The sequence below is a fragment of the Periophthalmus magnuspinnatus genome, chromosome 8 (genome assembly GCF_009829125.3).
Source record: "Periophthalmus magnuspinnatus isolate fPerMag1 chromosome 8, fPerMag1.2.pri, whole genome shotgun sequence".
NCBI classification, from domain to species: Eukaryota; Metazoa; Chordata; class Actinopteri; order Gobiiformes; family Gobiidae; genus Periophthalmus; species Periophthalmus magnuspinnatus.
In genome coordinates, this window is record NC_047133.1 from 28,044,952 (window position 1) to 28,069,354 (window position 24,403).

General features: G+C 39.1%; 1 protein-coding gene and 1 long non-coding RNA gene across 2 annotated transcripts; one reads left to right on the plus strand and one right to left on the minus strand.

Annotated features, from left to right (window-relative positions):
- Positions 1–3,025: 3,025 nt before the first annotated feature.
- On the minus strand, positions 3,026–4,263 carry LOC129456475 (uncharacterized). The gene is made up of 3 exons (XR_008648781.1): positions 4,137–4,263; positions 3,209–3,345; positions 3,026–3,131 (listed from the first exon to the last, which is right to left on the minus strand). It is a non-coding gene; the product is annotated as an uncharacterized LOC129456475 (long non-coding RNA).
- A 3,483-nt stretch (positions 4,264–7,746) lies between these two features.
- Positions 7,747–24,242, plus strand: LOC117374659 (protein Hook homolog 2-like). Its single transcript, XM_033970838.2, has 22 exons — positions 7,747–7,938; positions 8,515–8,597; positions 8,909–8,981; positions 9,060–9,110; positions 11,017–11,149; positions 11,661–11,728; positions 12,041–12,106; positions 12,226–12,306; positions 14,492–14,658; positions 14,800–14,940; positions 15,953–16,154; positions 17,455–17,565; positions 17,929–18,016; positions 18,449–18,512; positions 19,696–19,833; positions 20,608–20,695; positions 21,091–21,125; positions 21,453–21,535; positions 21,704–21,807; positions 22,004–22,105; positions 22,176–22,247; positions 22,927–24,242. The coding sequence occupies exons 1-22, from the start codon at positions 7,894–7,896 to the stop codon at positions 23,053–23,055; spliced, it is 2,124 nt and encodes a 707-aa protein (XP_033826729.1). The 5' UTR covers positions 7,747–7,893; the 3' UTR covers positions 23,056–24,242.
- The last annotated feature ends 161 nt before the right edge of the window (positions 24,243–24,403 follow it).

Here is a 24,403-nt window from a genome sequence, read left to right on the forward strand (position 1 = left end):
TCAGTGTGGCGTGATGATTGTAGAGGACAGGAGGAGTGGACAGAGCTGCAGAGTCAGGAGAAGTGTCTCTGTGGGTCAGCCCCAGCTCTGCTCTCAGTACAGTGTCATCAGGGCAGTTACAACGACTGTCCGTTATACTTGTGTGTTTGGGTGTGCATGCTTAAAGGGAGTAGGGAAGTTGTGCAAGAAGAAGGTGTGGTTGAGTGTTTTGGTACAGAAGAGCTATTAGAATTTAGTTGCACACCCTGCTTCCAAGGCTTGTTGAAGAATGAAGAATGCAGCATTTGGCACTGTTGCAAATGCATTACATGTAGTTTTATCTTTTATCATTTTTAACAAGATGCATTTTCTATTCTCTGTTTTATTGAATTTGGAACTTTAAATTACTCTGAGTGACACTGAGGCCTTAAATAAAATGTATTATTGTGATTATTATTATTATTATTATTATTATTATTATTATTATTATTATTATTACATAAAATGAGGAAACTTTAGGATCATCTTCATATCATTGCTATATCACACAGATTAATGTGAAATCAATGGTGCCCCCCACAAGCCTAAAAAACTTGAACCCAGTTCTCTTTCTGCCTGCTCCTGACAGGTATATGGTTACACATCACCCACCTAAAATAAGACCCAACTCCTCATACACAGAAAAAGGCAGGCTAAAATTGAGAAAAACCATACAGTTCTATATCCATCTATAGCCATCTACATCCATCCATATGTATAATCATTCCCTTTATATTTCTTTTGTGGTTGCAAAGTCAACATCACTGGTATAGCATCTCATAGCATTGACCATTCTCTGTATAGACATGGCCACACTTTATTAGCCTATTATAATTATTGTGTACATGATATGATTAGCTTAATAGGCTTTGCATGTCCAGCCTTGTTACACACACACCCTCAAAGTCACTCCACAGCACTACAGCCTCACACAAGGCCTGTCCCATGCCTGTCCACTAGTGCTGTAGCAGAGGGTGGTGGCCAGTGCGGCTGCTGCTGTTACTGAGGTGGAGCCTATTGTTCCTGCTGACCGTGGGCGTACAAGGTGTGTTTGGAGGAGCAGGGAGGAGCCAGCTTAAGCACACAGCACAGAACCTGTTATTAAGGCTGCTCACTAATCACTGCATTCATGACCACAAAATAGCAGTGTATTCCAACCTCTTCACACATTATTTAAAAGCTAATATTTGCAGGTGTTTCACTGTTTACAGCAATTATGGGAGTCAACATTAAAATGGACAATGGTGTCTAGCTTACTAATAAAAATATAAATTAAACAATGATGTGTTTATACTATACTTAGTCGTATAGAATACAATAGAAAGGTAAAGTTGTTCCATTTGGGTCCATGTGTCTTTGCATAGCATTCTAAAGGCAAAATTTAAAAAAAATGGTATTTCTTAATTGGCTGTAAGGTTTTGAGTATATATATATTCACCAAGGGCAACTGAGCAACATATTATTGCAAACAGTGGTCCTGAAAACAAAATATCTTGTTTTCGTGGTGTCTTTGTAATGAAAACCTTTTTAATAATATTTTCTGGAGTGAGGATCCTTTTACATACATTTGGCCCATGTTGGTTTTCTCTTGCTCACAGACAAAGGGTGGCGATCTCACGTTGCTGGGCGAGAGCTGCACCTGATCCACTCCAGGGGATTGGCCCTAATCACAGGGCCACTGTGGGATTCTCCTTCCACACATTCAACTCTTATACAGGCCACATGAGTCACCTCTGCTGACCATGTGCTGCCTCTGTGTGGAATAGAAATCAAACCTGAACAACTGAAAACCATAAAACAGTAAAAAAAAAAAAAAAAAGAAAAAAGAAAGAAAGAAAGAAAAAAAAGAAAGAAAGAAAAAAAGAAAAGAAAATAATGGTAGCGGGGGATGACTGAATGACTTTCACTGCATTACACCTTAAAAATGCAAAAAATGAAATGTTGACCATATTTACATATTTATCTAAATACATTCTATATAAAATAAATATTATATAATATAAAATAATAATAATATAATATAAAATATAAACAAAAATTATAAAATAAATAATTAAAATAAATAATTTGATTTGGACCAGCATAAAAATATGCTATGGGAAAGGGTAATGTATTATACTTGGAGTCAACATAGGGTCAATTTGCTATTTTTTGCCTAGAGTTATGGCATTGTGACATCTGTTATAATAAAAGAAAGAATCCCCAGTCCCTTGTAATGTCTCATCTTCCACTTGCCCCACTGCTGAGGCCGGGCCGAGCAGAACAGGGGCTCTATGCGTCAGAGTCAGATTTAGATCGATATCAGGAGGGTCATTGTGCTGCTTACATAACAAGTGCTTTGGAGTTTGGAGTGGTTCAGACATAACAGTGGGTTATCTTGAGTCATCTGTCAGCACAGTGAAAAAACTCAAGTAACATAAGACTGTATAGGGCCGCATATTGGTGTTAGCCTACATAGGTACTGCTTACTAATTTGACAATAGCAATCCCTTTAGCCACAAGCTAATTTACATACTTGTTGTTTTCTCAGTGGCCTAGAAAAAGCTGTATAAAGAGCTATAAAAACTGAATGCAAGCTTTGGCAAATAAAGTTTTTGTTTATTACTCACTGTGATAACTTTAGCATTTGGCCACAATAAAGAAATATTGTTTAATATTTCTTTATTGTGTCATGGCACCTATCGCAAATACTTATCATGCCAATTATCTGTCAATGCACTACTGTTCAGGATTTCTGTAAGACTGATCAGACAGCCTGAACCTGAACCTGATTTTGAAAGATGGGCTTAAAGATGTGCAAAGTAAAACTTTTCTGGTGGAGGGTTTGCTACCAGCTTGTTTCGATGGAGAACCAGAAAAGTTATATAGTACACCTTTAAACAACTTAAATGAAAACCATAAAACAGATTTTTCTTATTTAATTCCACCAGTGACCCTAGTTAATCATGCCATAGAGCTAAGACACTCCACACTGGCCAATTTAAAAGTTGTTCATAGAAGACAGAAGGCACCTGTTGTCCTGGTCCACACATGTCTCCAACGGACACTCCCTGGCATGTTCCAGAAGTGAGCTTATTCTTGGCATCTGCCCAAAAAACAGTATAAATCAGGCTCTGTGTGGAGGGAGGAGACGGGGATAAGGCCATAAAAGTGTTTGTGCTGTGGGCCTGTACATGTCACGACAGCCTACCTGCACCAGTGACCTCATGTCTACAGTGGCCCACTCTCATTACACTGTTGTTTTCCACCTTCTGCTGCACGCCCACACTTTTATTCATGACCCGTCCACCTCCATGTTTTGTGCTCTCCTGGTAACACCTGGGACAGCTGTAGGGGAAATAGAATACTGCCAACATTCCAGCACATTCCGATCGGAATGCCTGGGCACAGCCACACATTGCTGGCATTCCTTTATTTAAAGGTGCAGGCTCTCATTGTCTGGCTAAACCAACATCACTGAAATGCAGGCTTGTGGGAAGTGTTGAAGCAGCCATAACTTTCCATATAAATGTGTTTATCTCCAAAGAGTATTAAAGAACCTGGTTTCAGTTTGTGCAGTAAAGTCAGAAAAATACCAATAAATACCCATATAAAAATATTATAGTTTTGACAGCTGAGCAGTTTCTTGGACACATGTGTAATAAATGTGCACTTAATATTTTTGTCAAAGTTAATCCTGCAACCACAGTTTACTAAAGTGAATTTATGTTATCCCCTTGCCTAATATTGTATGGATGTGTATTGACAGTATGATAGGAAGTGACTGCTGGACTGCAAACAGGAAAGAATCACTACAACAGAGAAACATCCTTTTCTTAAAGACATAACATACATGCATTAATGTGCCAATAATGCCACATGTGCAAATGGCATAGTAGCCACTAACATTGCTATCTTAACATAAGCTACGATATACGGGTCAAATATCAAAAACCTTTGACTTGTATAATAGTAAAGTAAGTGCACATTATGAAATCCAAATACTGTTTTTTTTTTTTTGTTCCTCAACTGTCTACTGATACAAACATTATATTTAAATCTAAAAAAACAGAACTATCTTGATTTTTTTTCCAAACAAGAAAACCACAAGATTTAAAAAAAAAAAAAAAAAAACTTACTCAATGTTAGCGGCCAGCCCTCCCACCTCCAAGCCTTTTAGTTCCTCCTGGAAGGCTGTGTGTGCGTCAGAAAAGTGCTGGTACAGAGAAGTAGAGCTTTTGGACTTTCAGGAAGGATGCACATCTGGGGAATAAGGAAAGAGTGATGGGGTGAAAAGAGGAATCAACAGAAATAGTCACGTCGCACTGTCAGAGCGAGGCAGAGAGGGAGCATGCCTCCCGCTTTCAGGCTGGGGTTTGTATGGGTCTGGGTCAGCTTCTAATCTCCATGTGGAATTTTGTTCTGTTACATATAAATTCAAAGGTTTCACATTAACATTTGAGATTGGTATATATCCATCCATTTTTTTTAGAGTTTTAGAAACCACCTGACTGATGGCTACCAATCTACTCCAATGACATCTCTGAGCCCATCTAATCACTCACCACATTTATACAGTGTGGATGTATAAAGTATTGTCACAATAACGCAACAGGCATTTGTTGGATAGAGATGGGTTCAAACCACAAATCTCCAGTTAGAAGAGCCACTTTAGATCTTGGGCTTATTTGTAATGTTGTCTATCCAAAAAATAGAATGGACACACTATGTTGATGAGTTGACATTCCCACAAGACACAAATGCTAATTTGGGCCTAATTGTATTTCAGTCAACTTTTACTGCCTTTAAAGGACAAGTGCAAATACACTCCACAATTAAACATGTGGAAGTGTTACAACTGAAATAAGTGCAAAATACTCAAGACTTCCGTATTGATCAAGGCATAATTAGCAGTCTGTTGCTTGCAAACCATGTCATCCACCGGAAAGCCATATTTGGCCAAGGTAGAGAGGTGTGTGGCCATTCTTTTTTTCATGAGAAAGGCAGGAAATAAATTAGTTGAGGACGCAGGTGTGGGCTTGGTCCAATGTAACAGGTTAGGCCAGAGCAAACAGGAAGTAGTGGGAAGGGGTTCTGAAGAGCTATGAAGCAAGTGGACGTGTATTCAGGCAGATACACATAGCCTACTGCAAAGAAAGGGAGTAGATTAATATGACGCAATGTTACTGATATGCGAGATACTTGTGAAATCTGAGAGTTTACCTTGATCAGCTTCATTTCCCATGAACAGTTGTCTACTGTAAAATGCTTCGATTTTTTAAATTATTTTTATTTTGACCTTATAACTTAAAATAAGACTTTCACCTTCAGTTTATAATATTTAAAGTTTTGTTGCAGGAAAGTCTAAAATTATGTTTATAGTTATATGTTGTTGTTTTTTTGTTTTGTTTTTTTTCATAATACTTCTTAATATAGTGAAAAAAGTTACATTATTTAAAGGCACTGAAATTACTATTTTTTGTTTAATTTGCATAGACCCAGGAGATTTAACAACATAAAACATCATCATCAAAACAAATAAAAATAACCAATATACCCACTGTCATTTGCCATGGTATGGCTTAAAAATTAGGCATCCTTCAAGTACACTGCCATTACTGTTAATAGTCATAATGGAAATATTACCTGCTATGTCCTAAAACTTATCACTGAGCTCTCTTATGAAGCAACAATACCATTTTATAGTAAAGATTTCTTTAATACTTGAAACTAATCAAATATTTATAATCAATTTTAATCCACCAGACACACGCGTCTCCAAAGCATTTACAGCTGCAACAGCACAGAGCTGTGAAGAAGTATCTGTGTAATGCGTTATTGTCAACTAGAGCCATCCAGTGGTGGTTTAGAGGAATACAATCAGAAACTAGCACAGCTCTACTCTGGTTTCAGAGTGGCCAGGTTGTCATGCCCGTGAAACAAACTGTGGCCTATTACCAGGGCTAATAGACTAAAACTGTATTTGGTCTGATACCAAGCTTTAGTCTAACACGTGGCATTATGAGAGGCCTACATGGAGCCTTCTCACATCCTAACATTAACATTAAAAGATGCTATGTTTGATTACAATAATTCTATCACTATCTCAACCGAGCAGATTGCTCGTTTACGCTGTTCAGCTACACACGTGCTTGAACGTGCACAGCATTCAAAGGCATCGAGTTTGAATAAAACATGTTATTTCGAATGTGTTTCACATCTGCTCATTCCTGTCCATGCGCTCTGCCCCTGTCTCACATCACAGCTGCACAGCCGCAGTAGAGGCCATCGGCCCGTGCTGAGTGACGCGCGGGTCCAACCCGCGGGTCCAAAAAGGGTGCGTATTGAAATAATTAGCATATTTTGACTACATTTGATTAAGTCTGAAACAGACAAAAAGTAAACTGGTGACAAAATAGCCTATGCTTAGTTTGTGCAATAGGCATAACGCATTTAACAAATGAATTGGCCTAAGTATAATAGTAGTTTAGATTAATAGTCGTTCGCGTCTTTCCCTTCACACGTCAGTCCTAAGGGGCAACTGCTGTTGTGATTTTGGGTTTTACAAAAGTAAACTGAATTGATCTTAATTGACATCTCTGTTCCTCGCTCGCTCCTTACCTGTATCACACAGGTGCAGAGCGCAGGGACAAGAGCAGGCGTGGAGGAAAGTAGATACAGGTACATCACAATTCATGGACAAAGGGACAATGGTCAATGACATGTTCTCTGTGTGTAAAGTGTGTAAAATGTTGCGTGTTTTATTACAATCCGACTCACATTTACGGAGAAATTACTGTCATGAGGAAATTGAATTATACGCGCCTTAATGGAAAAATACACGTCAACCGCGGAGATGCGCGGCGGTAGTAAGTCTGTCATTTGCGCCCCAACCAAAAGACAATCCGTGTGTGTGCCAGAGACACGGGAGAGGCAGAGCACAGGTCTGGAGCGGCTGCAATTCTCATCTTTAGCGGCTGCAGGACTCATCTATCTCGGTTATCGCAACGATCCCTCTTGTCCCATCTTTCTGCTTTTTTTAATTATGTATCTATTTTATCGTGGACTGTGCAGCGATAAAGTCCTGTCTTGTGGAAAAAAAAAGTTTCAGCGCATCTGTGATGTCAAGTTTCTGGGATTAACAATTAGACGCTTTCCGCGGTATTTTCAACATAAAAGCTCCTTGTTTAACACCCACACAAAGGGATTTATTGTGAAAGGGCATGACAGGGGGAAATGCACCAATCAAGCTTTATTCTGCGCAGACGACAGGCGGCTGAAAAGAGTAGGTTCAGCAGATTATAAAAATCATCTCGTTTGCTTCAGTGGCGACTCTAGTATAGTTCTGGAACATGTCGCTATGGAGAACACAGAACAGATTCGCGGTTATCGGACCCGACCACTCAAACATTTAATTATGACGACTCCCTAAAGGAGCAGTCACAGTGGACAGGAAAAGTGTCAATCAACACATCAGTATAAATATAGATTATTAAAAAGGTAAAATAAGAAGAAATATCATGACCTTTTTCGGGGTATAAAACTACACATAGCACCTTTAAAGCTATCCAAAAGTAGATTATCCATAACTGTAATATAATCAAATCATATTCATATAAAGAAAACTATTTAGGTAGTGCAGACAGACCAGCAGAGCAGCTTACTGATCCTCTGACCCGTGGCGTTCATCCGTCTCTATGGGAACGCTCTTGGGACGGAAGCTCGCCGAGATAAAAACAGGTGAAACGCGCACTGTCCGGAGCTGCAGGAGGCCATGGCTAGTAAAAACTGACGTGGAAAAAGTGACAGAGCTGGAGGGAAAACTACGCGAAAAAGTTTTTAAATCTACTTTCATTAATTTCCCTCGTTGTCTCTTGTCTTCTCTGTCCCGACACAATGAGCCTGGACAAAGCAGAGCTTTGTGACTCTCTGCTAATTTGGGTAAGTTTAATCACGGCTAAGTTGTACTAGCGCTGTTAGCCGGATGGGCTCTGACAGATAAAAACAGAAGTAATATGCGCTGCTAACTAAACTCACCACCCATTACATGAATTCAAATGTGTTTAAGCGAGGACGTAAGATAAACTAGGTCCTATTCCTACTAATATTTTCTTTTATTAGTCGACCTGTCGAGCTAACTGGCTGAATGTTAGGCGAGTTTGTACTTGTTTACGTGGCTAGTTACCTCCTGGCCTGTCTTGTTTTATCAGCAGTGGATTACTAAGAAAGTTATGACCAACACTTAAAGTAACATTGTGATTGTATTTAGCATCATTCTATCGTAGTAAACGTTTACATACACACACCTGTTGTGCACCTGCTACACAACTAGCCCTCTTATGTCACCATTTAAAGGGACAGTCACGTATCCTATCTGAGATTTTCAGTAATAAAGTTGTATGAAATCCCTTGGATGAGGTTAGTCTGTGCGGGTTCTTCCCATCTTTCTCTCCCATCAAAATGCTTTGTTTTGTTTTAGTGTACAGTTATTGTTTTTTTTGTCCTTGTTTTTTGCAGCTACAGACATTTCAGGTACCATCATGTAATAGCAAGTATGACCTGACCAGTGGAGTGGCCATTGCACATGTGCTTCATAGAATGTAAGAGCCAGCCTTTAAGTCATACATTTTTCAGTAAATTTTTAAACACTGACTCTCTAATTGACATATATGTTATATGCTGCATTTGTTATTGTTTGCTATACAAGGGATGTGCCCTATTAACAACACAAATGGACTGTATTGTAGCTCATTGCATAGGCTAAAACAAAGTTGGGCAGTGCATAGTTTTTTTCCCCCTGTTACGATTGTTGCCTGACCACAGTATGCTCTTTAACATTTGCACTTCTTGTAAAGGTTTTCTTATGCATGTTGCCCTTGTATTTCCACTGTTCTTTGCGTCTTGTTATCAGTGACCCCTCTTGGTTTAACGAGACCTGGCTAGGCAGGATTAAAGAGGAGAACGGGGCTAACTGGCGCCTCAAGGTAAGTCTAGAATATCCTTCAACTGTGTAGAAAAATTCCTGTCCAGACTAAAATTGATTTTGTGATTTCCTTTTACAGGTCAGCAATTTGAAAAAGATTTTGAAGAGCATGCTGGAATATTACCATGATGTAAGTTGTATTTTTTTTTTTTTTACTGAGGATTATTAGAGTAATCAAATTGGCAAGAAATATGCCAAAAATCACAGTCAGTAGTTTTAGATAATGAAATAATCTATTTATAAATGTGCAATTCTAAGAACACACACAACAAATGCATGTGATGCTGGAAAAACTTTTTTCACTGTAAATTGATATTTTTATTAAATTATTACATTCTAGATAAACAAAAGAAATGCGTAAAGTTGAGATGAGTTTTATTGATGGTAAACTATACACTGCGAGAAAAATATAATTTGCATAATTCTCAATATAAATGGACAATCATCATAATTTTAAGTCCTCAACCTTTAGAGTACAATTCAAATGTTACCGAACAAACCTCCCATGATGACAGTAGTTTTTTATTTTTATTTTTTTCAAAAATAAAAACTTAAAATGCACTGTTCCAAATTATTATGCACAACAGTTTCAAACCATGTTACTGTTGTAAAGAACTGAAAATGGACATTTGTTTATTTTTTTAATTGGAAGCATTAGCTGTTGCTTTCAGTAATATGCTATTTCAATCAAAACATCTTAACAGGTCAAGTTACATTTTAACATGGGACCCCTTATTTGATAGGAGCTTCAGAATTCTTGCATCCATTGAACTAAAGAGTTTATGGAGAGTTTCTGCTTGAATTTTTTTTTTTTTGCAGGTGTCAGAATAGCCTCCCAGAGCTGCTGTTTCAATGTGAATTGCCTCCCACCCTCATAGATCTTTTGCTTATGGATGCTCCAAAGGTTCTCAATAGGGTTGAGGTCAGGGGAGGATGAGGGCTACACCATGTGTTTCTCTTCTTTTTATGCCCATGCCTCTGTATCACCAATGATACAGAGGTATTTCTTGCAGCATGACATGGTGCATTGTCATGGATGAAGATGATTTTGCTACGGAAAGCACAGTTCTTCTTTTTGTACCATGGAAGAACATGGTCAGTCAGAAACTCCACATACTTTTACAGAGGTGATTTTCACACATTCAGGGACCCTAAATGGGCCGACCAGCTCTCTCCCAATGATTCCATCCCAAAACATGACTCGCCACCTCGTGAGGTCGCAGCCTTGTCGGGACGTGATGGCCATCCATCACTCCATCCATCACTCCATCCATCACTCCATCCATCACTCCATCCATCACTCCATCCATCACTCCATCCATCACAACCATCCAGGGTTGCACGGCACTCATCGGTGAACAAGACTGCTTGAAAATTACTCTTCATATGTTTCTGAGCCCACGGGAGCAATTTCTGCTTGTGAGCCTTGGTTAAGGGTGGTCGAATAGAAGGTTTATGCATAACTGCAAGTCTCTGAAGGATCCTACACCTCGATGCTCTCAGGATTCCAGAGGCATCAGCAGCTTCAAATACCTGTTTGCTGCTTTTTAATGGCATCTTACCAGCTTCTGTCTTAATTCAATGCATTTGTCTGGCAGAAACCTTCCTCATTGTGCCTTTATCTGCATGAATTCGTGTGTGCTCTGAATCAGCTACAAATCAATTAATAGTACGATGGTCACGCTTAAGTTTTCATGAAATATCTAATGTTTTCAGCACTAGAGATCCTTTTTCTTTCCCATATTGCTTGAAAATGATAGTCTGCTTAATAATGTGGAACATCCTGCTTAAGTAGTTTTTTCTTTAATTGGACTTACCTGGCAAACTAATAGACACAGGTGTCTGAGATTGTTTTCACTGACCCAAAGAATCCCGAGACACAATACCATCCATGAGTTTCACTGGAAAACAAAAAAAAAATTACCTTTCATGACACTTAAACACAATTTGCATAATTATTTGGAACACAGTGTATATGCGCAGCCCCTTTTTAATCCCTATTATTGTGCTTAATGCACTCTCGTTTTCATGATCAGATACTGGGACACCAGATCTCAGACGAGCACCTCCCAGATGTGACCCTCATTGGAGAGATGGGAGATGTGACTGAATTGGGAAAACTGGTGCAGCTTGTTCTGGGCTGTGCAGTCAGCTGTGAGAAGAAGGATGGTGAGTGTGCTCACTGTGGAGCATAGGCAGTTGCTATATTCATTGTTATCTGTACAAGGATGACCCAATTACTGACTGAAGTGTTGCCCTGAGAGTTGCCACAAGTGATAAACAAATTATTTAATAAGTTTAAATTCCACAGTTTGAAAGTGTATGTGTGATGGTAAATCTGTAAATCTACATTTCTAAATAATTAATGTACATTTGGCTTTATGCTCTGCATTCTGTCTTTTTACATAAGCTTTCAACAAAGTTCACTTTAAATGCATGTTGTGATAGGGCTATTGACACAGAATTTTTCACAATGCATCAACACGGGCTCTTCACAAAAATGTATGTGACCAATGTGAAATCAATCAATGAATCAGTCATGTATCTAACCTTATAACCTCATTTCACACCAAACTTTCTGTATGATTGTATTTCCCTCTTGGTTTTTGAATATTCGAGAGCATTGGCATGAATCTGAATTTGGCTCCACCTGAGCAGATTGTATTTTTATTTTTCTCAGAGCAAATCCAGCAGATAATGACATTGGAGGAGTCTGTGCAGCATGTTGTGATGACTGCCATTCAGGAGGTGAGCCTGTTTCTTTTGCACTCTGCATTAATCCTGCTCTTAGTCATGCTTCAGTCAAAATCCTATAAATCCACTGAATATCAAACTGAACAGAACCAAAAATGTTTGATTTTAAAGAATATCCTTAAATTCATACAAACTATACCTGTTATGTATTAGTTTGACAAAGCAGTGAGCATATCTTCTATCCAGTTGTTGTTATGAAAATCTCGTAATGGTACTTTCACTTCTAATGGTTTCTAAATAAGACCACTGTTACTTTCAGAGTGCTGTTGAACAACTCACATTTGCATATCTTTCTTGCCTTTTAAGCTGTTATCAAAAGAGCCCATGTCTGAACCCGGAAGCCCTGACACATATGGAGACTTTGACTACCAGGTGAAACTTATTTTATTTACTATAAAAACTATAAGCTTCGTTGAGTTCAAAAGACAATACATATTATTAAAGCTCACTCCCTGCCACTGTGCTTCAATTTCCTGTCTTTATTTCCACAGTCCAGGAAGTATTATTTTCTGAGCGAGGAGACGGATGAGAAGGAAGACTTGAGCCAGCGTTGTAGAGCTCTGCAGCATCAGGTGTGTACCACAAATATGAAGGCTATGGTCCTGGGATAAGATATTATTATGACTTCACACTTCAAATGTGCTGACCATTTATCACATTTTGAAGAATCCTGAGTTGTGCTATAGTTCACTTCTGTTTGCTCGAAGATTCTTCTCACACACACAGCGGTGCAGTTTGCTGTTTAACACCCATTCACCATGTTTACCATCTGTGTCATGAGTTTACTGAGTGACAAACCCATAGTTAACTATAGGCTAAACCAGTGGACATAATTGAAGTAGGAGCTTGTAGGTTTGAAGTCTGCTTTACTTCTTAAAGGTACGCTATGTAAATTTGTAATGAGGTGGTCTCTGAGCAAGCTCCCCTTTTCATAGATCTGACCTGTAACTTGGCTTGGTGGAATCACCTTTTTAGATATGTTTCATGCCATCCTGTGGAACATTCCTGGCATAGCAATACCATATCCATGGAGACAAGCAAGTGACTGAACCTCTATCAGAAAAGTTGGATAGTGCAGTTCTTAAAGTAATGGGTTTGCAAGTTGTTGTTTTTTTTTTTTTAATGATTGCCACATATTTACCATAAGTATTGTTCCACCAAGCTGAGTAGTAGTTTGCAAAGAAAGGTTGAAACTTTTCCAAAGTTTGACCTCTTCAAATGCTCTCACTGCTTCAATGTGAAATAGTGGTAACACTGTGCAACAAATTCTGCTTTTTTCTGGAGAATAACTCCTGATGTGTCAAAGAAAGCAGTCGACATTCTCATTGTGCTGGTTTGAAGTTTGGTGGAAACTTGCAGCACTCGGGTCAATTGATCTCTTCAGTTTTGACCCTGTAGAAACCAAGATCCATTTTCTGTAAAGATAGTTTCAAAATGAGGAAAGGGAGCATGTCTAGTTTCTGCTGTGGTTTGAATCCATATCATTCACTTCTACTTAACATAATTTAGCAGCACTACATTTGGGATTTACGATGATCTCATTTTTCAAACAGAACTAGGGTATAATCTTGAGGCAGCATTTTGTTTTTTCAGAATTATTTAAGTGCTTTTCTTTAACTGCCCTGCTTTGTTGTTTAGTGTGCCAGCTTGTATTTTAAAGTAATTTTCTTATTTGACCACCAGTCTGTATTGATTAGCTTGCTGAGTGCACACCTCCCGCTCTTGTTTTTCCAACACTGCCTGATAAAGGACTTTTTTAGAGCATTGGAGCCACGTTTCAGTTGCATAACAAGATAAAACTGACACATTGCCTGGGGATGGAGCCATGGCCAACAATAATTTGTACCGCTCCCTCCCACCTGTTTGTTTACTGACGTAGCCCACGCATTAGGAATTAGTCATTTGTGTTGTTTTGATAGCTAATTACTGGTGCCGGTCTTGTGCTACAGCATGCAAGCTGTCCATAGAGATCAGTGTAGGGTTTGGCTGTAGATGGACTGCTATGCGCAGCAGGTTGCTTTACAGTTTTCCATGTTTAAGTTGTTTAAGCCAACGTAAAGTTGCAGTCGAAACAAATACTATACTAACTCATCAAGCCATCAATAGTTCTTACATCAATAGTTGAACATACAGTGTTATTCATTATACTGCACTTTTCTGATAGAGGGTCTGCCACCTGCTTGTCACCATAGAGATCTTCCAGTACAGAATTGAACTGGCCTATTTTGCATTTTTTTCTATTTCAAGTGTTGTTGCTCCAAAATACACTGGAAAAAACATTTTTATTTGTCTCTTCACAGATCTGACCTATAACTCTGTCTACTGGTGTAACCTACTTGTCTTCATGAAAATAGAGGAGTTTAATGCCATACTATGGGATATTCCAGGCAAAGAGACAAGCAGGTGGTGGAACCTCCACCAGAAAAGTTGCCCAGTTGCCCAGTGCAGTCCTTTTTAAATATTTGACTGATTTTGCACTCCATAGCTAATTATATTACCAATTTTAGTTTGATTCATAACTAATGTTCTTGCAACTGGAGATTTAGCCGTTTTTCCCTCTGCGCATAATGCAAACAACTACAGCCATTCATAAAGTCCCATCTGCCTGAGACCATTGCAGACCACCTGACTTTCTTTTCTTTAAATAGCTACTGAATATAATGCATACTTACAGCCTTTTATCCACATCAGCTATGATCTTGATTTTGTGTCCTACTTTTCTTCATCTTTGCCTTTTTGGGTTCCTCTCTTTAACAGTTGTCTATGGTTTTGGAAGAGAAGTCCTTGCTTCAGGCTGAGACCCGTTCCCTCAAAGACAAACTGAACCGCTCAGAGTCCCTGGACTCCACCACTACAGCCATCACAGGCAAGAAACTCCTGCTGCTACAGAGCCAGATGGAGCAGCTGCAAGAAGAGAACTACAGGTATACTGCAGCAATGAACTCTTTCTTATCTCTATACTAGAATATGGTTCATTCTAATTGGGATTGAAGTTAAACCTTTGCTTGCTTCACAGGTCTTTGCTAATGTGTTTCTGTTAAATAGTTTCCTATTTTGACGTGCAGATTGGAGAACAGTAGAGATGACTTGAGGGTGCGTAGTGACATCCTGGAGAGGGAGGTTCTGGATCTGCAGCAGAGGAACGAGGAGCTGACTAGTCTGGCTGAGGAGGCCCAGTCCCTCAAAGACGAAATGGACATACTCAGGTCAGACACACTACACAAGAAAACATCTGAGGAATAAATGTTGCCCAAGGTGTGAGTGAGTCTCATTCTGATACTGAATCACATCATGAACACACTCGCATTACCTCAAATACATTAAATGTTAAAAATGTTATTGAAGAAAATTCAAGAAGGCAATGGTTTTTAACAACCTTGTTCTTCATAGATTGCACTATGAGCTCCCATTTGTCTTTACAAATACATAGATGTGTCTATTTGTTCCAGTATTCTTATCTGAATCTATAATTAAACAGATGCATCTAAAATATGATCAGTGTGCCGACTCACATTTTATGACAATGCTTTGTTTGGAACTGTACTATCTATTATCTCAGTGATCGTCCATTTACACTCCCCGAGACAAATGCCCACACACAGACGTCCATTCACTTCTTTGACATCTGTGGGTTCAGTTTTGAAGCTCTGACACAGGCCTCACACTGTGACGCTTGATCACTCAAGAATTCTGGTTGAACTAATGGATTTATTTAAATTTTCATTTATACTTGCCATATAATATTCAGCTTTACTAAACTTTGTACCAACCATGTCTACAAGCTTATGTTTTTGACAGAAATGTCCAGTCAGTACACAGCACTATTGTAATTATTGCAGCAATCAAAATGCTGTAATTGAAATTTTAGTAAATCCTTCAACAGCACTGATAAATGACAAAATGTGTACTTAATATTTGACAGTACCTACATTTTTATTTATTTTTTCCTTCATGAATAATTTGAGTCTAAAATTACTTGAAACAACCAGGGTTATTTCAATAATTGAGCATCCCTAACTTTGAAGGTTTGGGTATATTGTTAGTTAATTGTATTGGACTGTAGTTGAATAATACATTTTAGATGAACCAGTATTGGGGTAGCTAATATTGGTGTGTGTGTGTGTATAGCATAATAAATAAATAAATAAATAAATGGTGTGTCTTGAGTACAACTTGAGGTTAAGTATTGTTTGCACACATTGTTCCCTTGTCTCTCAGGCACTCGTCGAGCCGGGTGAGCCAGCTGGAGGCTCTGGTGGAGACGTACAAGAGGAAGCTGGAGGACTTGGGTGACCTGAGGCGACAGGTGCGCCTCCTAGAGGAGCGTAACACTGTCTACATGCAGCGCACCTGCGAGCTGGAGGAGGAGCTGAGGAGGGCCAATGCTGTGCGCAACCAGCTCGACACCTACAAGAGGCAGGCAAGTGGGGATGCAGCCAATAAAGAGGAAGTCATGTGTGTTTTATAATATGTATGTGTTTTTTATTAGATTATATCTCAGGCCCCCATTCCTGTTTAAGGAAAAACCCCAGCCATAAACAAAGTAATGTGGTCTACTCCATTCAGTGTAGTGAAGACTGCTGTGAGCGTTGCATAGAAGAAACTAAACAACCACTCCATAAGAGAATGCGCCAACACTGTCATGAGAGCTCCTCTGGACCCCAGTCTGCCATACATCTCCATCTCAAAGCCTTTAACTACTCCTTTGAAGATGGTGAGGTAGAGATCTTAGCCAGAGAAAAGAAATGTTTGGGAGGGGAATTAAATAAGCTCTTTTTGTTTGGAAAGACAATCGTTCCTTAAACAGGAATGGGGGCCTGAGACATAATCTCTTCCCCCATCTATAATCCCATACTCAGACCCAAAGCAAACAAAAGAAACGAATAGAACAATAGGGTGAGCCAGTAGGGCCCTTAAAGGCGTAGTGTAGTTGGCCCCTCCCTTCAGATAGATATAAGGCTGTGTCCACCAGCAATCTGACCAGAACTGAAGGCTTGGATGAGCAGCGAAACGTCTTTACTCCTACAACGTTTTGTCCAGTTGACAGATTTAACTTTGGCTTTTACTAATTTAATGGATTCAAATTTATTCACAAACAAATCCCAACTGCTCTTACTAAACATTACCTGGACTTAATCTTTAAAGCTGGGGTACCTCGTTTCTAGATCATTGAAGGAGAAGTAGGTTTTCAAATCTACCTCACTTATCCCTTGTCCTCTCAAACCCTTTAGTATATCAATAAGGCCCACATGCATTAATATTTGGTCGCATACACAACTTAAGAACCACGCAGCCATTCTGAGAAATAAAAATACTGTATTATTAGCTGCGGACACAGTGCTGCTTTTACAATATACTCTTTGGGAATTTTTTTTCTTTACATACAAAAAGCCAGGTTCCCTAGCTTTGTTTTATTTCTAAGGGATATAGAAGAGTGGATTTTTGAAACAATCTTATGACTTTAATAAACAAAAAGATAAATGGTATAGCACCCTTCCTAGTCGAGCACAATTAACTCAGCAAGTTCCCTCCATATCAGTTTATTTTACCAAACCAGGCAAGGCAATCTGTGAGGCCGGGAGAGGAGAGCAGCCATACTTGTTGTGTCAGCGAAGTGAAGTTAAACACAGGCTGGCCCATGCACGTGTCTGAAAATCCCTGCCGTTTGTGAAAAAAATCAGCGCCAGCTCAGATTGTTGCTGTGCTCTGTGACTTTCTAGGCTCACGAGCTTCACACCAGGCACTCTGCAGAAGCCATGAAAGCTGAGAAGTGGCAGTTTGAGTACAAGAACCTTCACGACAAATACGACGCGCTGCTCAAGGAGAAAGAAGTGAGTCAAAACAACATCGTCCAAGTTCGCTAATGTTTCCATACTATAGCTGCACTTTGTTATAGGCCTTGTTAAAATCTACATCATAACGCATCTAATACTACCAAAAGTGTCTACACTTTTAAAGACTAACTTGCTGCAGGAGAAACTGATGCAAATATTGCGGCAGTTTTTCAGTGAACTTCCCACGTCCTGTGTCAATTCTTGCACCTCCTGCGTTCTGACACCAGTGATTCATGTTCTCAGATACTTGAATGAATACGTACTGTACTGACACTATGAACTTAGCTGCTCAGCATTTAGGTAGAGACACCTTTTTAGTAGGAGTACATGTGGCCTAAATGTTGACCCTTTGTTTGCCAGCGTCTTCTCTCTGAGCGGGACACGCTGAGGGAGACTAATGATGAGCTCAGGTGTGCACAGGTCCAACAGAGGTGTCTCAGTGAAGCAGGTGAGGTCTTTCTCTTGTAACATGCTGTTTTATTCAGTTTTTTGAGGATCTGCAGTACAAAATCATTTTACTCTTCAGAACTTATTTTTGATGTGCATAAGCTTGCCACAAGGAGTGAGAAACTAGAATAGGTTTCAGGTTGGTTTGGAGAATGGGAGAAAACTGGCTCAAAAAGGCACAGTGTAAATATGATTTTAAAATGCTACAGATTCTGTACACTTTTTGTTTATTCTGTGGAGCCTTAAACTGTTCTTTGTGATTTCAGTGGGCTTTATCTGGGTACCACAACTTTAAATGCACAAAAATTACGCATTTGTTCAGCAAGTAAACAAGTTTAAAACTGTTGAATTTTGTGTATTTGTATTGTTTTCTCCTATTCTCTCTTGATATGTCTCTAGCAAAGGTCTGGTTTGATGTTTGTTCTTTGTGCAGGATCCCTCGGTGACACTGGAGGAGCTGGTAGCCTGGCCTCAGAAATCATGCCCACGGAGCTCAAGTATGAGGACGCTCATGTTATCACCGCTTCATTATTCCTCTGCACTGTAGTGAGAGCAGAGCTGTGGCGTGGGGGTTCATGTGACTAACCATAACAGACGCGATTACACACGGATTCACTTGGTGTCACTATCAGGAGCCCACTCGTAGCCTATACATTCACCCTCTGATGGCTGAGTTAGTGGGTTTATCTTGCTTGAAAGTTTATTTTTAACCTAGATGCGCATTTGGACCTCGTTGCAGTGACACATGGCAGTTGTGCACACATGGCTCGGGCGTTGTCAGATGGAGAGCCTGGCAACTGTAGCCCCTGTCTGTCTCATGATCTCAAAAGGCTACAGAAATGACAACAGTATTATGTGGTTCTGGTTCACATGGTCTGTTATTAAAAGGCGCTGAATTTGTAAAATTCACTTTTCTTTTCTTCTAGCCATGTTTTTGCATCGTTTGTGTCCTCCACAAATATTGGAGTTATGTTGACTTTCATTCAAGAAAGCTGCTGAAAATGCCAAGACTAAGGTGTCCAATTAGTTTACGAAACCAGTCTGTGTATTCTCTCAGACGTCAAGGCAGAGTCCGTAGTAAAAGTAGGTAAAATTCTGTTGAGTCTTAAAAACTTTTGTCCAGTTGAAATAATTCAAAATTCTATTCGCAAAGCCTGAAAAACACTTTCTGTAATGTGTATGTCAGTAGGCTTGTGAAGCTTCAGTTCTAGATTTAAGAATGAGAATGCACATAATGCCTTTTAGTGTTTAAGATTTGGGGTAGAAGGCCTTGCAATTTACCATAGGCCCGGGCTTTAAGGTGATAAAAAATGTATTGATCTCTTGCCAGTGACAGTTATGGTCATCACTCACTATTTCTCTCTTAGTGCAGCCGTCTTCTGAAACACCCGTTTCCCCACACACTTCTCCAATTGGTTAGTCTTTGTAAATATGAGACAGCTGGATTTAATCATCATCATCTTTATTTTATCATTTACCTCTTAAAGGAAATGGGAAACAGTGCAAAATGTACATGAATCGTCTTAACATCAAAAAGACGATGTTAATTTTCTGCAATATTGCCCACCCCTAATTAACTGGTCTGCGGATGTAAATCAATTTAGCACTTTTATAGAACATTAAAGCGTCTTCATGAATTAACTTTTTTCTTGATTTCTAAAAATGTATACTATACCCCAGGGAAACAGTGGTCCGTCTGCAGAGTGAAAACAAGATGCTGTGTGCTCAGGAGGAGACGTATAGACAGAAGTTGGTGGAAGTTCAGGCCGAGCTGGAGCAGTCCCAGCGTATTAACAACACCCTGGAGACTCAGAACAGGTATTCGCCATGTGATTGCTCTGAAAAATGCCGGCGTAGTGTTTAGATCAACCGTTACTGTGTGTGTGGACCATATTGTGTGTTCTTGGCTAGAGAGAGGCTTGTTTGGCTGCTGGTGGGAGTGATATCTGCCTAAATGTCAAGCGGCCCTCTGGACTGTGTGCTGTGTGGGCCGGCCGCAGGACAGACAGCAGAAAAGCCAGATTGTCCCTTGGCTGGTGTGTGTCTGTCTGTGTGTGTGTGTGTGTGTGTTTACAGGCTGTGGGCATGTGGAGATGTGGGTGGATATCTATGCAACACCAGGGCCAGGGTGTGGGAAGACTCCTCAGCAACAGTAACAGGAGGAGGCCAGTGAGCATGCTCAGTAAGGTCCCATGGAGAAGTCGAGGCTCGACACTTGTTCGATTTGATTGAATATACAGACATCCCACTTTGGTATCAAAATCTATGCAGTATTAAGCCAAGTTTCAAATTGAAGTATCGTGTCAACTCTCCAAAGTGCTAATAAAAAATAGCATGTACTTTTTCAACACAAAATAATGGGTATAAGTATAATATAATACTGGGTAATAATGGGTATAATAAGACCAGAAGAAAGTACTATTATTCTAAAAGTGTTCAGGAAAGGCCAAATTTTGTCCTTTTATGTGTTGTTGCTTTTTACTCTGTATACTAGTTTAAGTGACTATCAGTGTGGTTTATTCGGAGGTGTTGATCTTGTGTTATCTCTGTTAAAGTTATGGTTGACAAAGGGTATGCATTATGTATCTTTAGGTTGAATCAGCAGCAAATCACCGAACTGCGCTGTCAAATTGAGGAGATGCAGAAAGCCCTCCATGAGCAGGACAGCAAGAATGAGGATGTGAGTGAAGAGTGAACTAAATTATTATATTTGTAAACTGAGAATGCATCATCTCTGAACTCTCATTACGTATATGCTGTATGGGTTTTAAAGTTTGCATGGACTCTAAAGTAGCTAGCTGGTTTGGGTTTTTTATGTGGGGGAAGTAGCCCATGTTTTGTTGTGGTGACTCTTGCTAACTGCTGCTCCTCTCTGTCCTTCTACCTGCCTGCACCTGCCCCAATGACCAACCCTGCCAAAATCAGGCCATCGTAAGTACGGCCACCCTCTGTCCAACTGGCACATGATTGAACTCTGCTTTTGAGGTTTTTTTATGTTTGCTGTGTAATATGGCAGTGCAAGTGTAATTTGTGGCAAATATTGGATTTTAATGTTGTTCTTTATTTTTTTTATAGTCCTCCCTTTTGAAGAAAAAGCTTGAGGAACATTTGTAAGTATTTTTCCACTTCATCAGAAAATATAGGAGCTGCTTTATAGTCCTACTGTAATGGTGTTCATTAACCCTGAAGGAGTCTGTACACAGCTTCGTTAAAAGAACACTAAGCTTCATCAATGCGATATCAGATAAGACCAATATTTAGATGTATTTGTCTCCACTAGCCTTAATCTTTCCCTTGAATAAATAAAAACTAAACTTTTAAAGTGGAAGGCTTTGAGTATGAGATATACTGGTCAGTCTTTTCTTATCAGTTTACATTTTATGTTTAATAAAATGTAAACCAGTGAGAAGGCACTCACAGTTGTCTTTATATTTCAGAGAGAAGCTTCATGAGGCCCATTCAGATCTGCAGAAAAAGAGGGAGGTCATTGATGACTTGGAGCCAAAAGTGGACAGCAGCAGTGAGTGAATCAGCTACATTTTTAAAGAGAGGGTATTATGTAAAATGGACTTTTTGGATATTTGTTCCCTGTTATAAAGTTCATTAAAACATGCCTGAAGTTGTCATCCTTGCATGTTTCAGTAATCTTGCGATCTAAATCCTAAATTCCTACTTTTTAAAATTTCAGTGGCAAAAAAAATTGATGAGCTTCAAGAGATTTTGCGCAAAAAAGATGAGGACATGAAGCAGATGGAGGAGCGCTACAAGAAGTACATGGAGAAAGCGAGAACGGTGCGCCTTCACAAACATAAAGCACGGTTTCGTTTACATCTTTTTATACTGATGCCATTAGAAAGTAATTATTGATGAACTTGCCATATTGCAACTAAAATTTGCCTTCCATTTTCATAATAATCTTAGAAACATTGTCACAACATTTGATGCTAACAATATAATTTCAACTTAAATTTGACTTGTGTCTACACAGGTGATTAAAACCCTGGATCCAAAAAAGCAGCCAGGTGGGCCAGACGTCCAGGCTCTGAAGAACCAACTGTCCGAGCGAGAGAGGAAGATCCAGCACCTGGAGGTAAGTGCCCTTCCAATCTGTCGCTCAGATTCTGACATTAGGTTAATGTGTTTTTGTTTTTTTGCTGCAGCACGATAATGAGAAGAGCAGAGCCAGGTATGACCAAGAGGAGAAGCTCATCATCTCCGCCTGGTACAACATGGTGAGTACACACATTTAACTAAGGACATTCAGAATATTGTCTGAATGTCTAAACCTGCATTTAAAAACTAAATGACTATAAGTCTACCCTAATATCATGAAAGGGCTATACAATTATCCAGTGTTTACTTGGGGAGGTAAATGTAAACTTGTTCCGGGTATGGTTCAGAGATTGCATGGGCATAGATATACTTTTGAGCATTTTATATGAACTATAAACTGTAGTTTAAAGTGTGATTCTTGACGTTAATTACTTTCATCTTATTCTTATGAATGGGTATTGTGTGTGTGTGTGTGGGGTGTGTGTGTGTGTGGGGTGTGTGTGTATGTATATATACATACATACATATATACATACATACATACATTTATTTTTTTACAACTATGATTTTTTTTTTTTTTCTTAAAAAAAATAAAAACAAACAAACGTTTAGGTAAGCCATTTGAGAATTACATGTCACAAGTTATACTTTCACCTTTTCATGCCTGCTTTTACACGTCTGACTTCAGTGCATTTCCTATCTATCATTTAAGATGATGATTGTTGTTGTTGTTGTTAGAAATCCAAATAGGCTATAACTAAAGCTTGTTTTCTCAAGCAACGGGTCGTCAGATACTCATCATTGCTTTAGTGTCTCAGCTATACACTCCAACATAAAACTGCTTTCTCTTTGTTGTAGGGCATGGCGTTGCACCAGAGTGTAGCTGGAGATCGGCTCACATCGCCCCATCAGAACATGTCCTTCTTGGCCCAGCAGAGGCAATACACCAATGCCAGGAGAGGCCTGATCCGCCACCAGCCCAGATAACCTTCTCACAAACTGGACAAACATGAACAAACTTGAAATAACGTGACTTCACCTCAAAGCATTCTGTCTGCCTTTAGTGCACCTCAGACGTCTTAAATGCTGCTACTGCCCCCTGCTGGCAGACGTTTGAACATTTTCTCTCTGGACCCACAGAAGAGCTGCTGTTTTTTTTCTCTCTAGAAACAGCCTTATGTTACCTTCTAAGGTAGCTTTTTATTTCTTTTTGTCTATTTTATATTATTCATTCTCATGTTGTAATGGTGAAATGTGAATTTAAAATTACTATAGAGCAGAGGAGCTAGTAGAATCTAAAATGATTGCTATTACTGGAGACAGGGTAACTGGATAGCAATGGAGTATCATGCTACAAATCACTTATAACGATGCATCATCCTTAGTTGTTGGTACATTTACTGGTGTGTTTTTGTTTTGGGTTGTTTTGTTTTTTTTGTCTAGTGTGTTATACGTGTTGGTCTGTGTTTTAAATATGATATTAATGTATGACATATAAGGATGTTTAAATTTCACCAAAGCACTTTCCTGGGATCGAGGGTTTATCCCGTACCTCGCAATTTCTTAATTTATTGCATACTGCTCCCAAAAATGTTAGAATGCTGTTCTCCTGTCTCAATTGTAAAAACTAGATACAATCTGTATTGCAAGATTCTGTGAATTAATGAGTTTGTAAAGATTTCTCCCAAAGAAGGTGCTGGTTATGGGCCTAATTGCACTCACCACTTTTTGAATTTCTAGCCACTTTAGTGAGATGACAAATAAGCAGCTAAAACCTTTCAACAGTGCCCAGACTGGAATGTTAACTTTTAATCCAGTTTGTAAACTACTACTAATAATAGAGCTGTTTGTTTTCAATGTAGACTAAAGTCTATTTGCCTCACTAAAGATTTTTTTTGTCTTCACTTGCTTTTTCAACTTCTAGTCAGTAATGTGCCCCATAACTATGGCTGTAACTTGTACTTGATCCCTGTGTCCATTAATCTACACAGACCAAAGCAATGCATTGTGTGCACACATTTTATGTTTGCAGTGTCAGAGCTTTCTATTTACACTGGATTTTTTTTGCTGGTCAGGAGTTGTGTGGATTTACACTGGAGTTTGAAACAAGTTCAATATTTGTAGTTCTACTTTTGCACTACAAATAAATGGGATTTTGGAGGATAAGATGTTTTAAGAAGTTGTTTGTTTGTTTTTTCTTTTCCGTGAGGCCAAAAAATATATATACAGCTAATACTTCACTTCTCGCCAGTCTTATGTCAGTTTTACACAGAAGTGAAACTGATCTGATGTCTATGATGAAAAAAAGATACAAAATGGTGTGTACCCTTTTGGT

Coding starts and splice junctions, on each gene's coding strand:
- LOC117374659 (XM_033970838.2), top strand. CDS start 7,894: ATGAGCCTGGACAAAGCAGAGCTTTGTGACTCTCTGCTAATTTGG. Junction 18,513..19,695: donor ATCATGCCCACGGAGCTCAA/GTATGAGGACGC, acceptor ACTATACCCCAG/GGAAACAGTGGTCCGTCTGC. Junction 22,106..22,175: donor GGAAGATCCAGCACCTGGAG/GTAAGTGCCCTT, acceptor TTTTTGCTGCAG/CACGATAATGAGAAGAGCAG.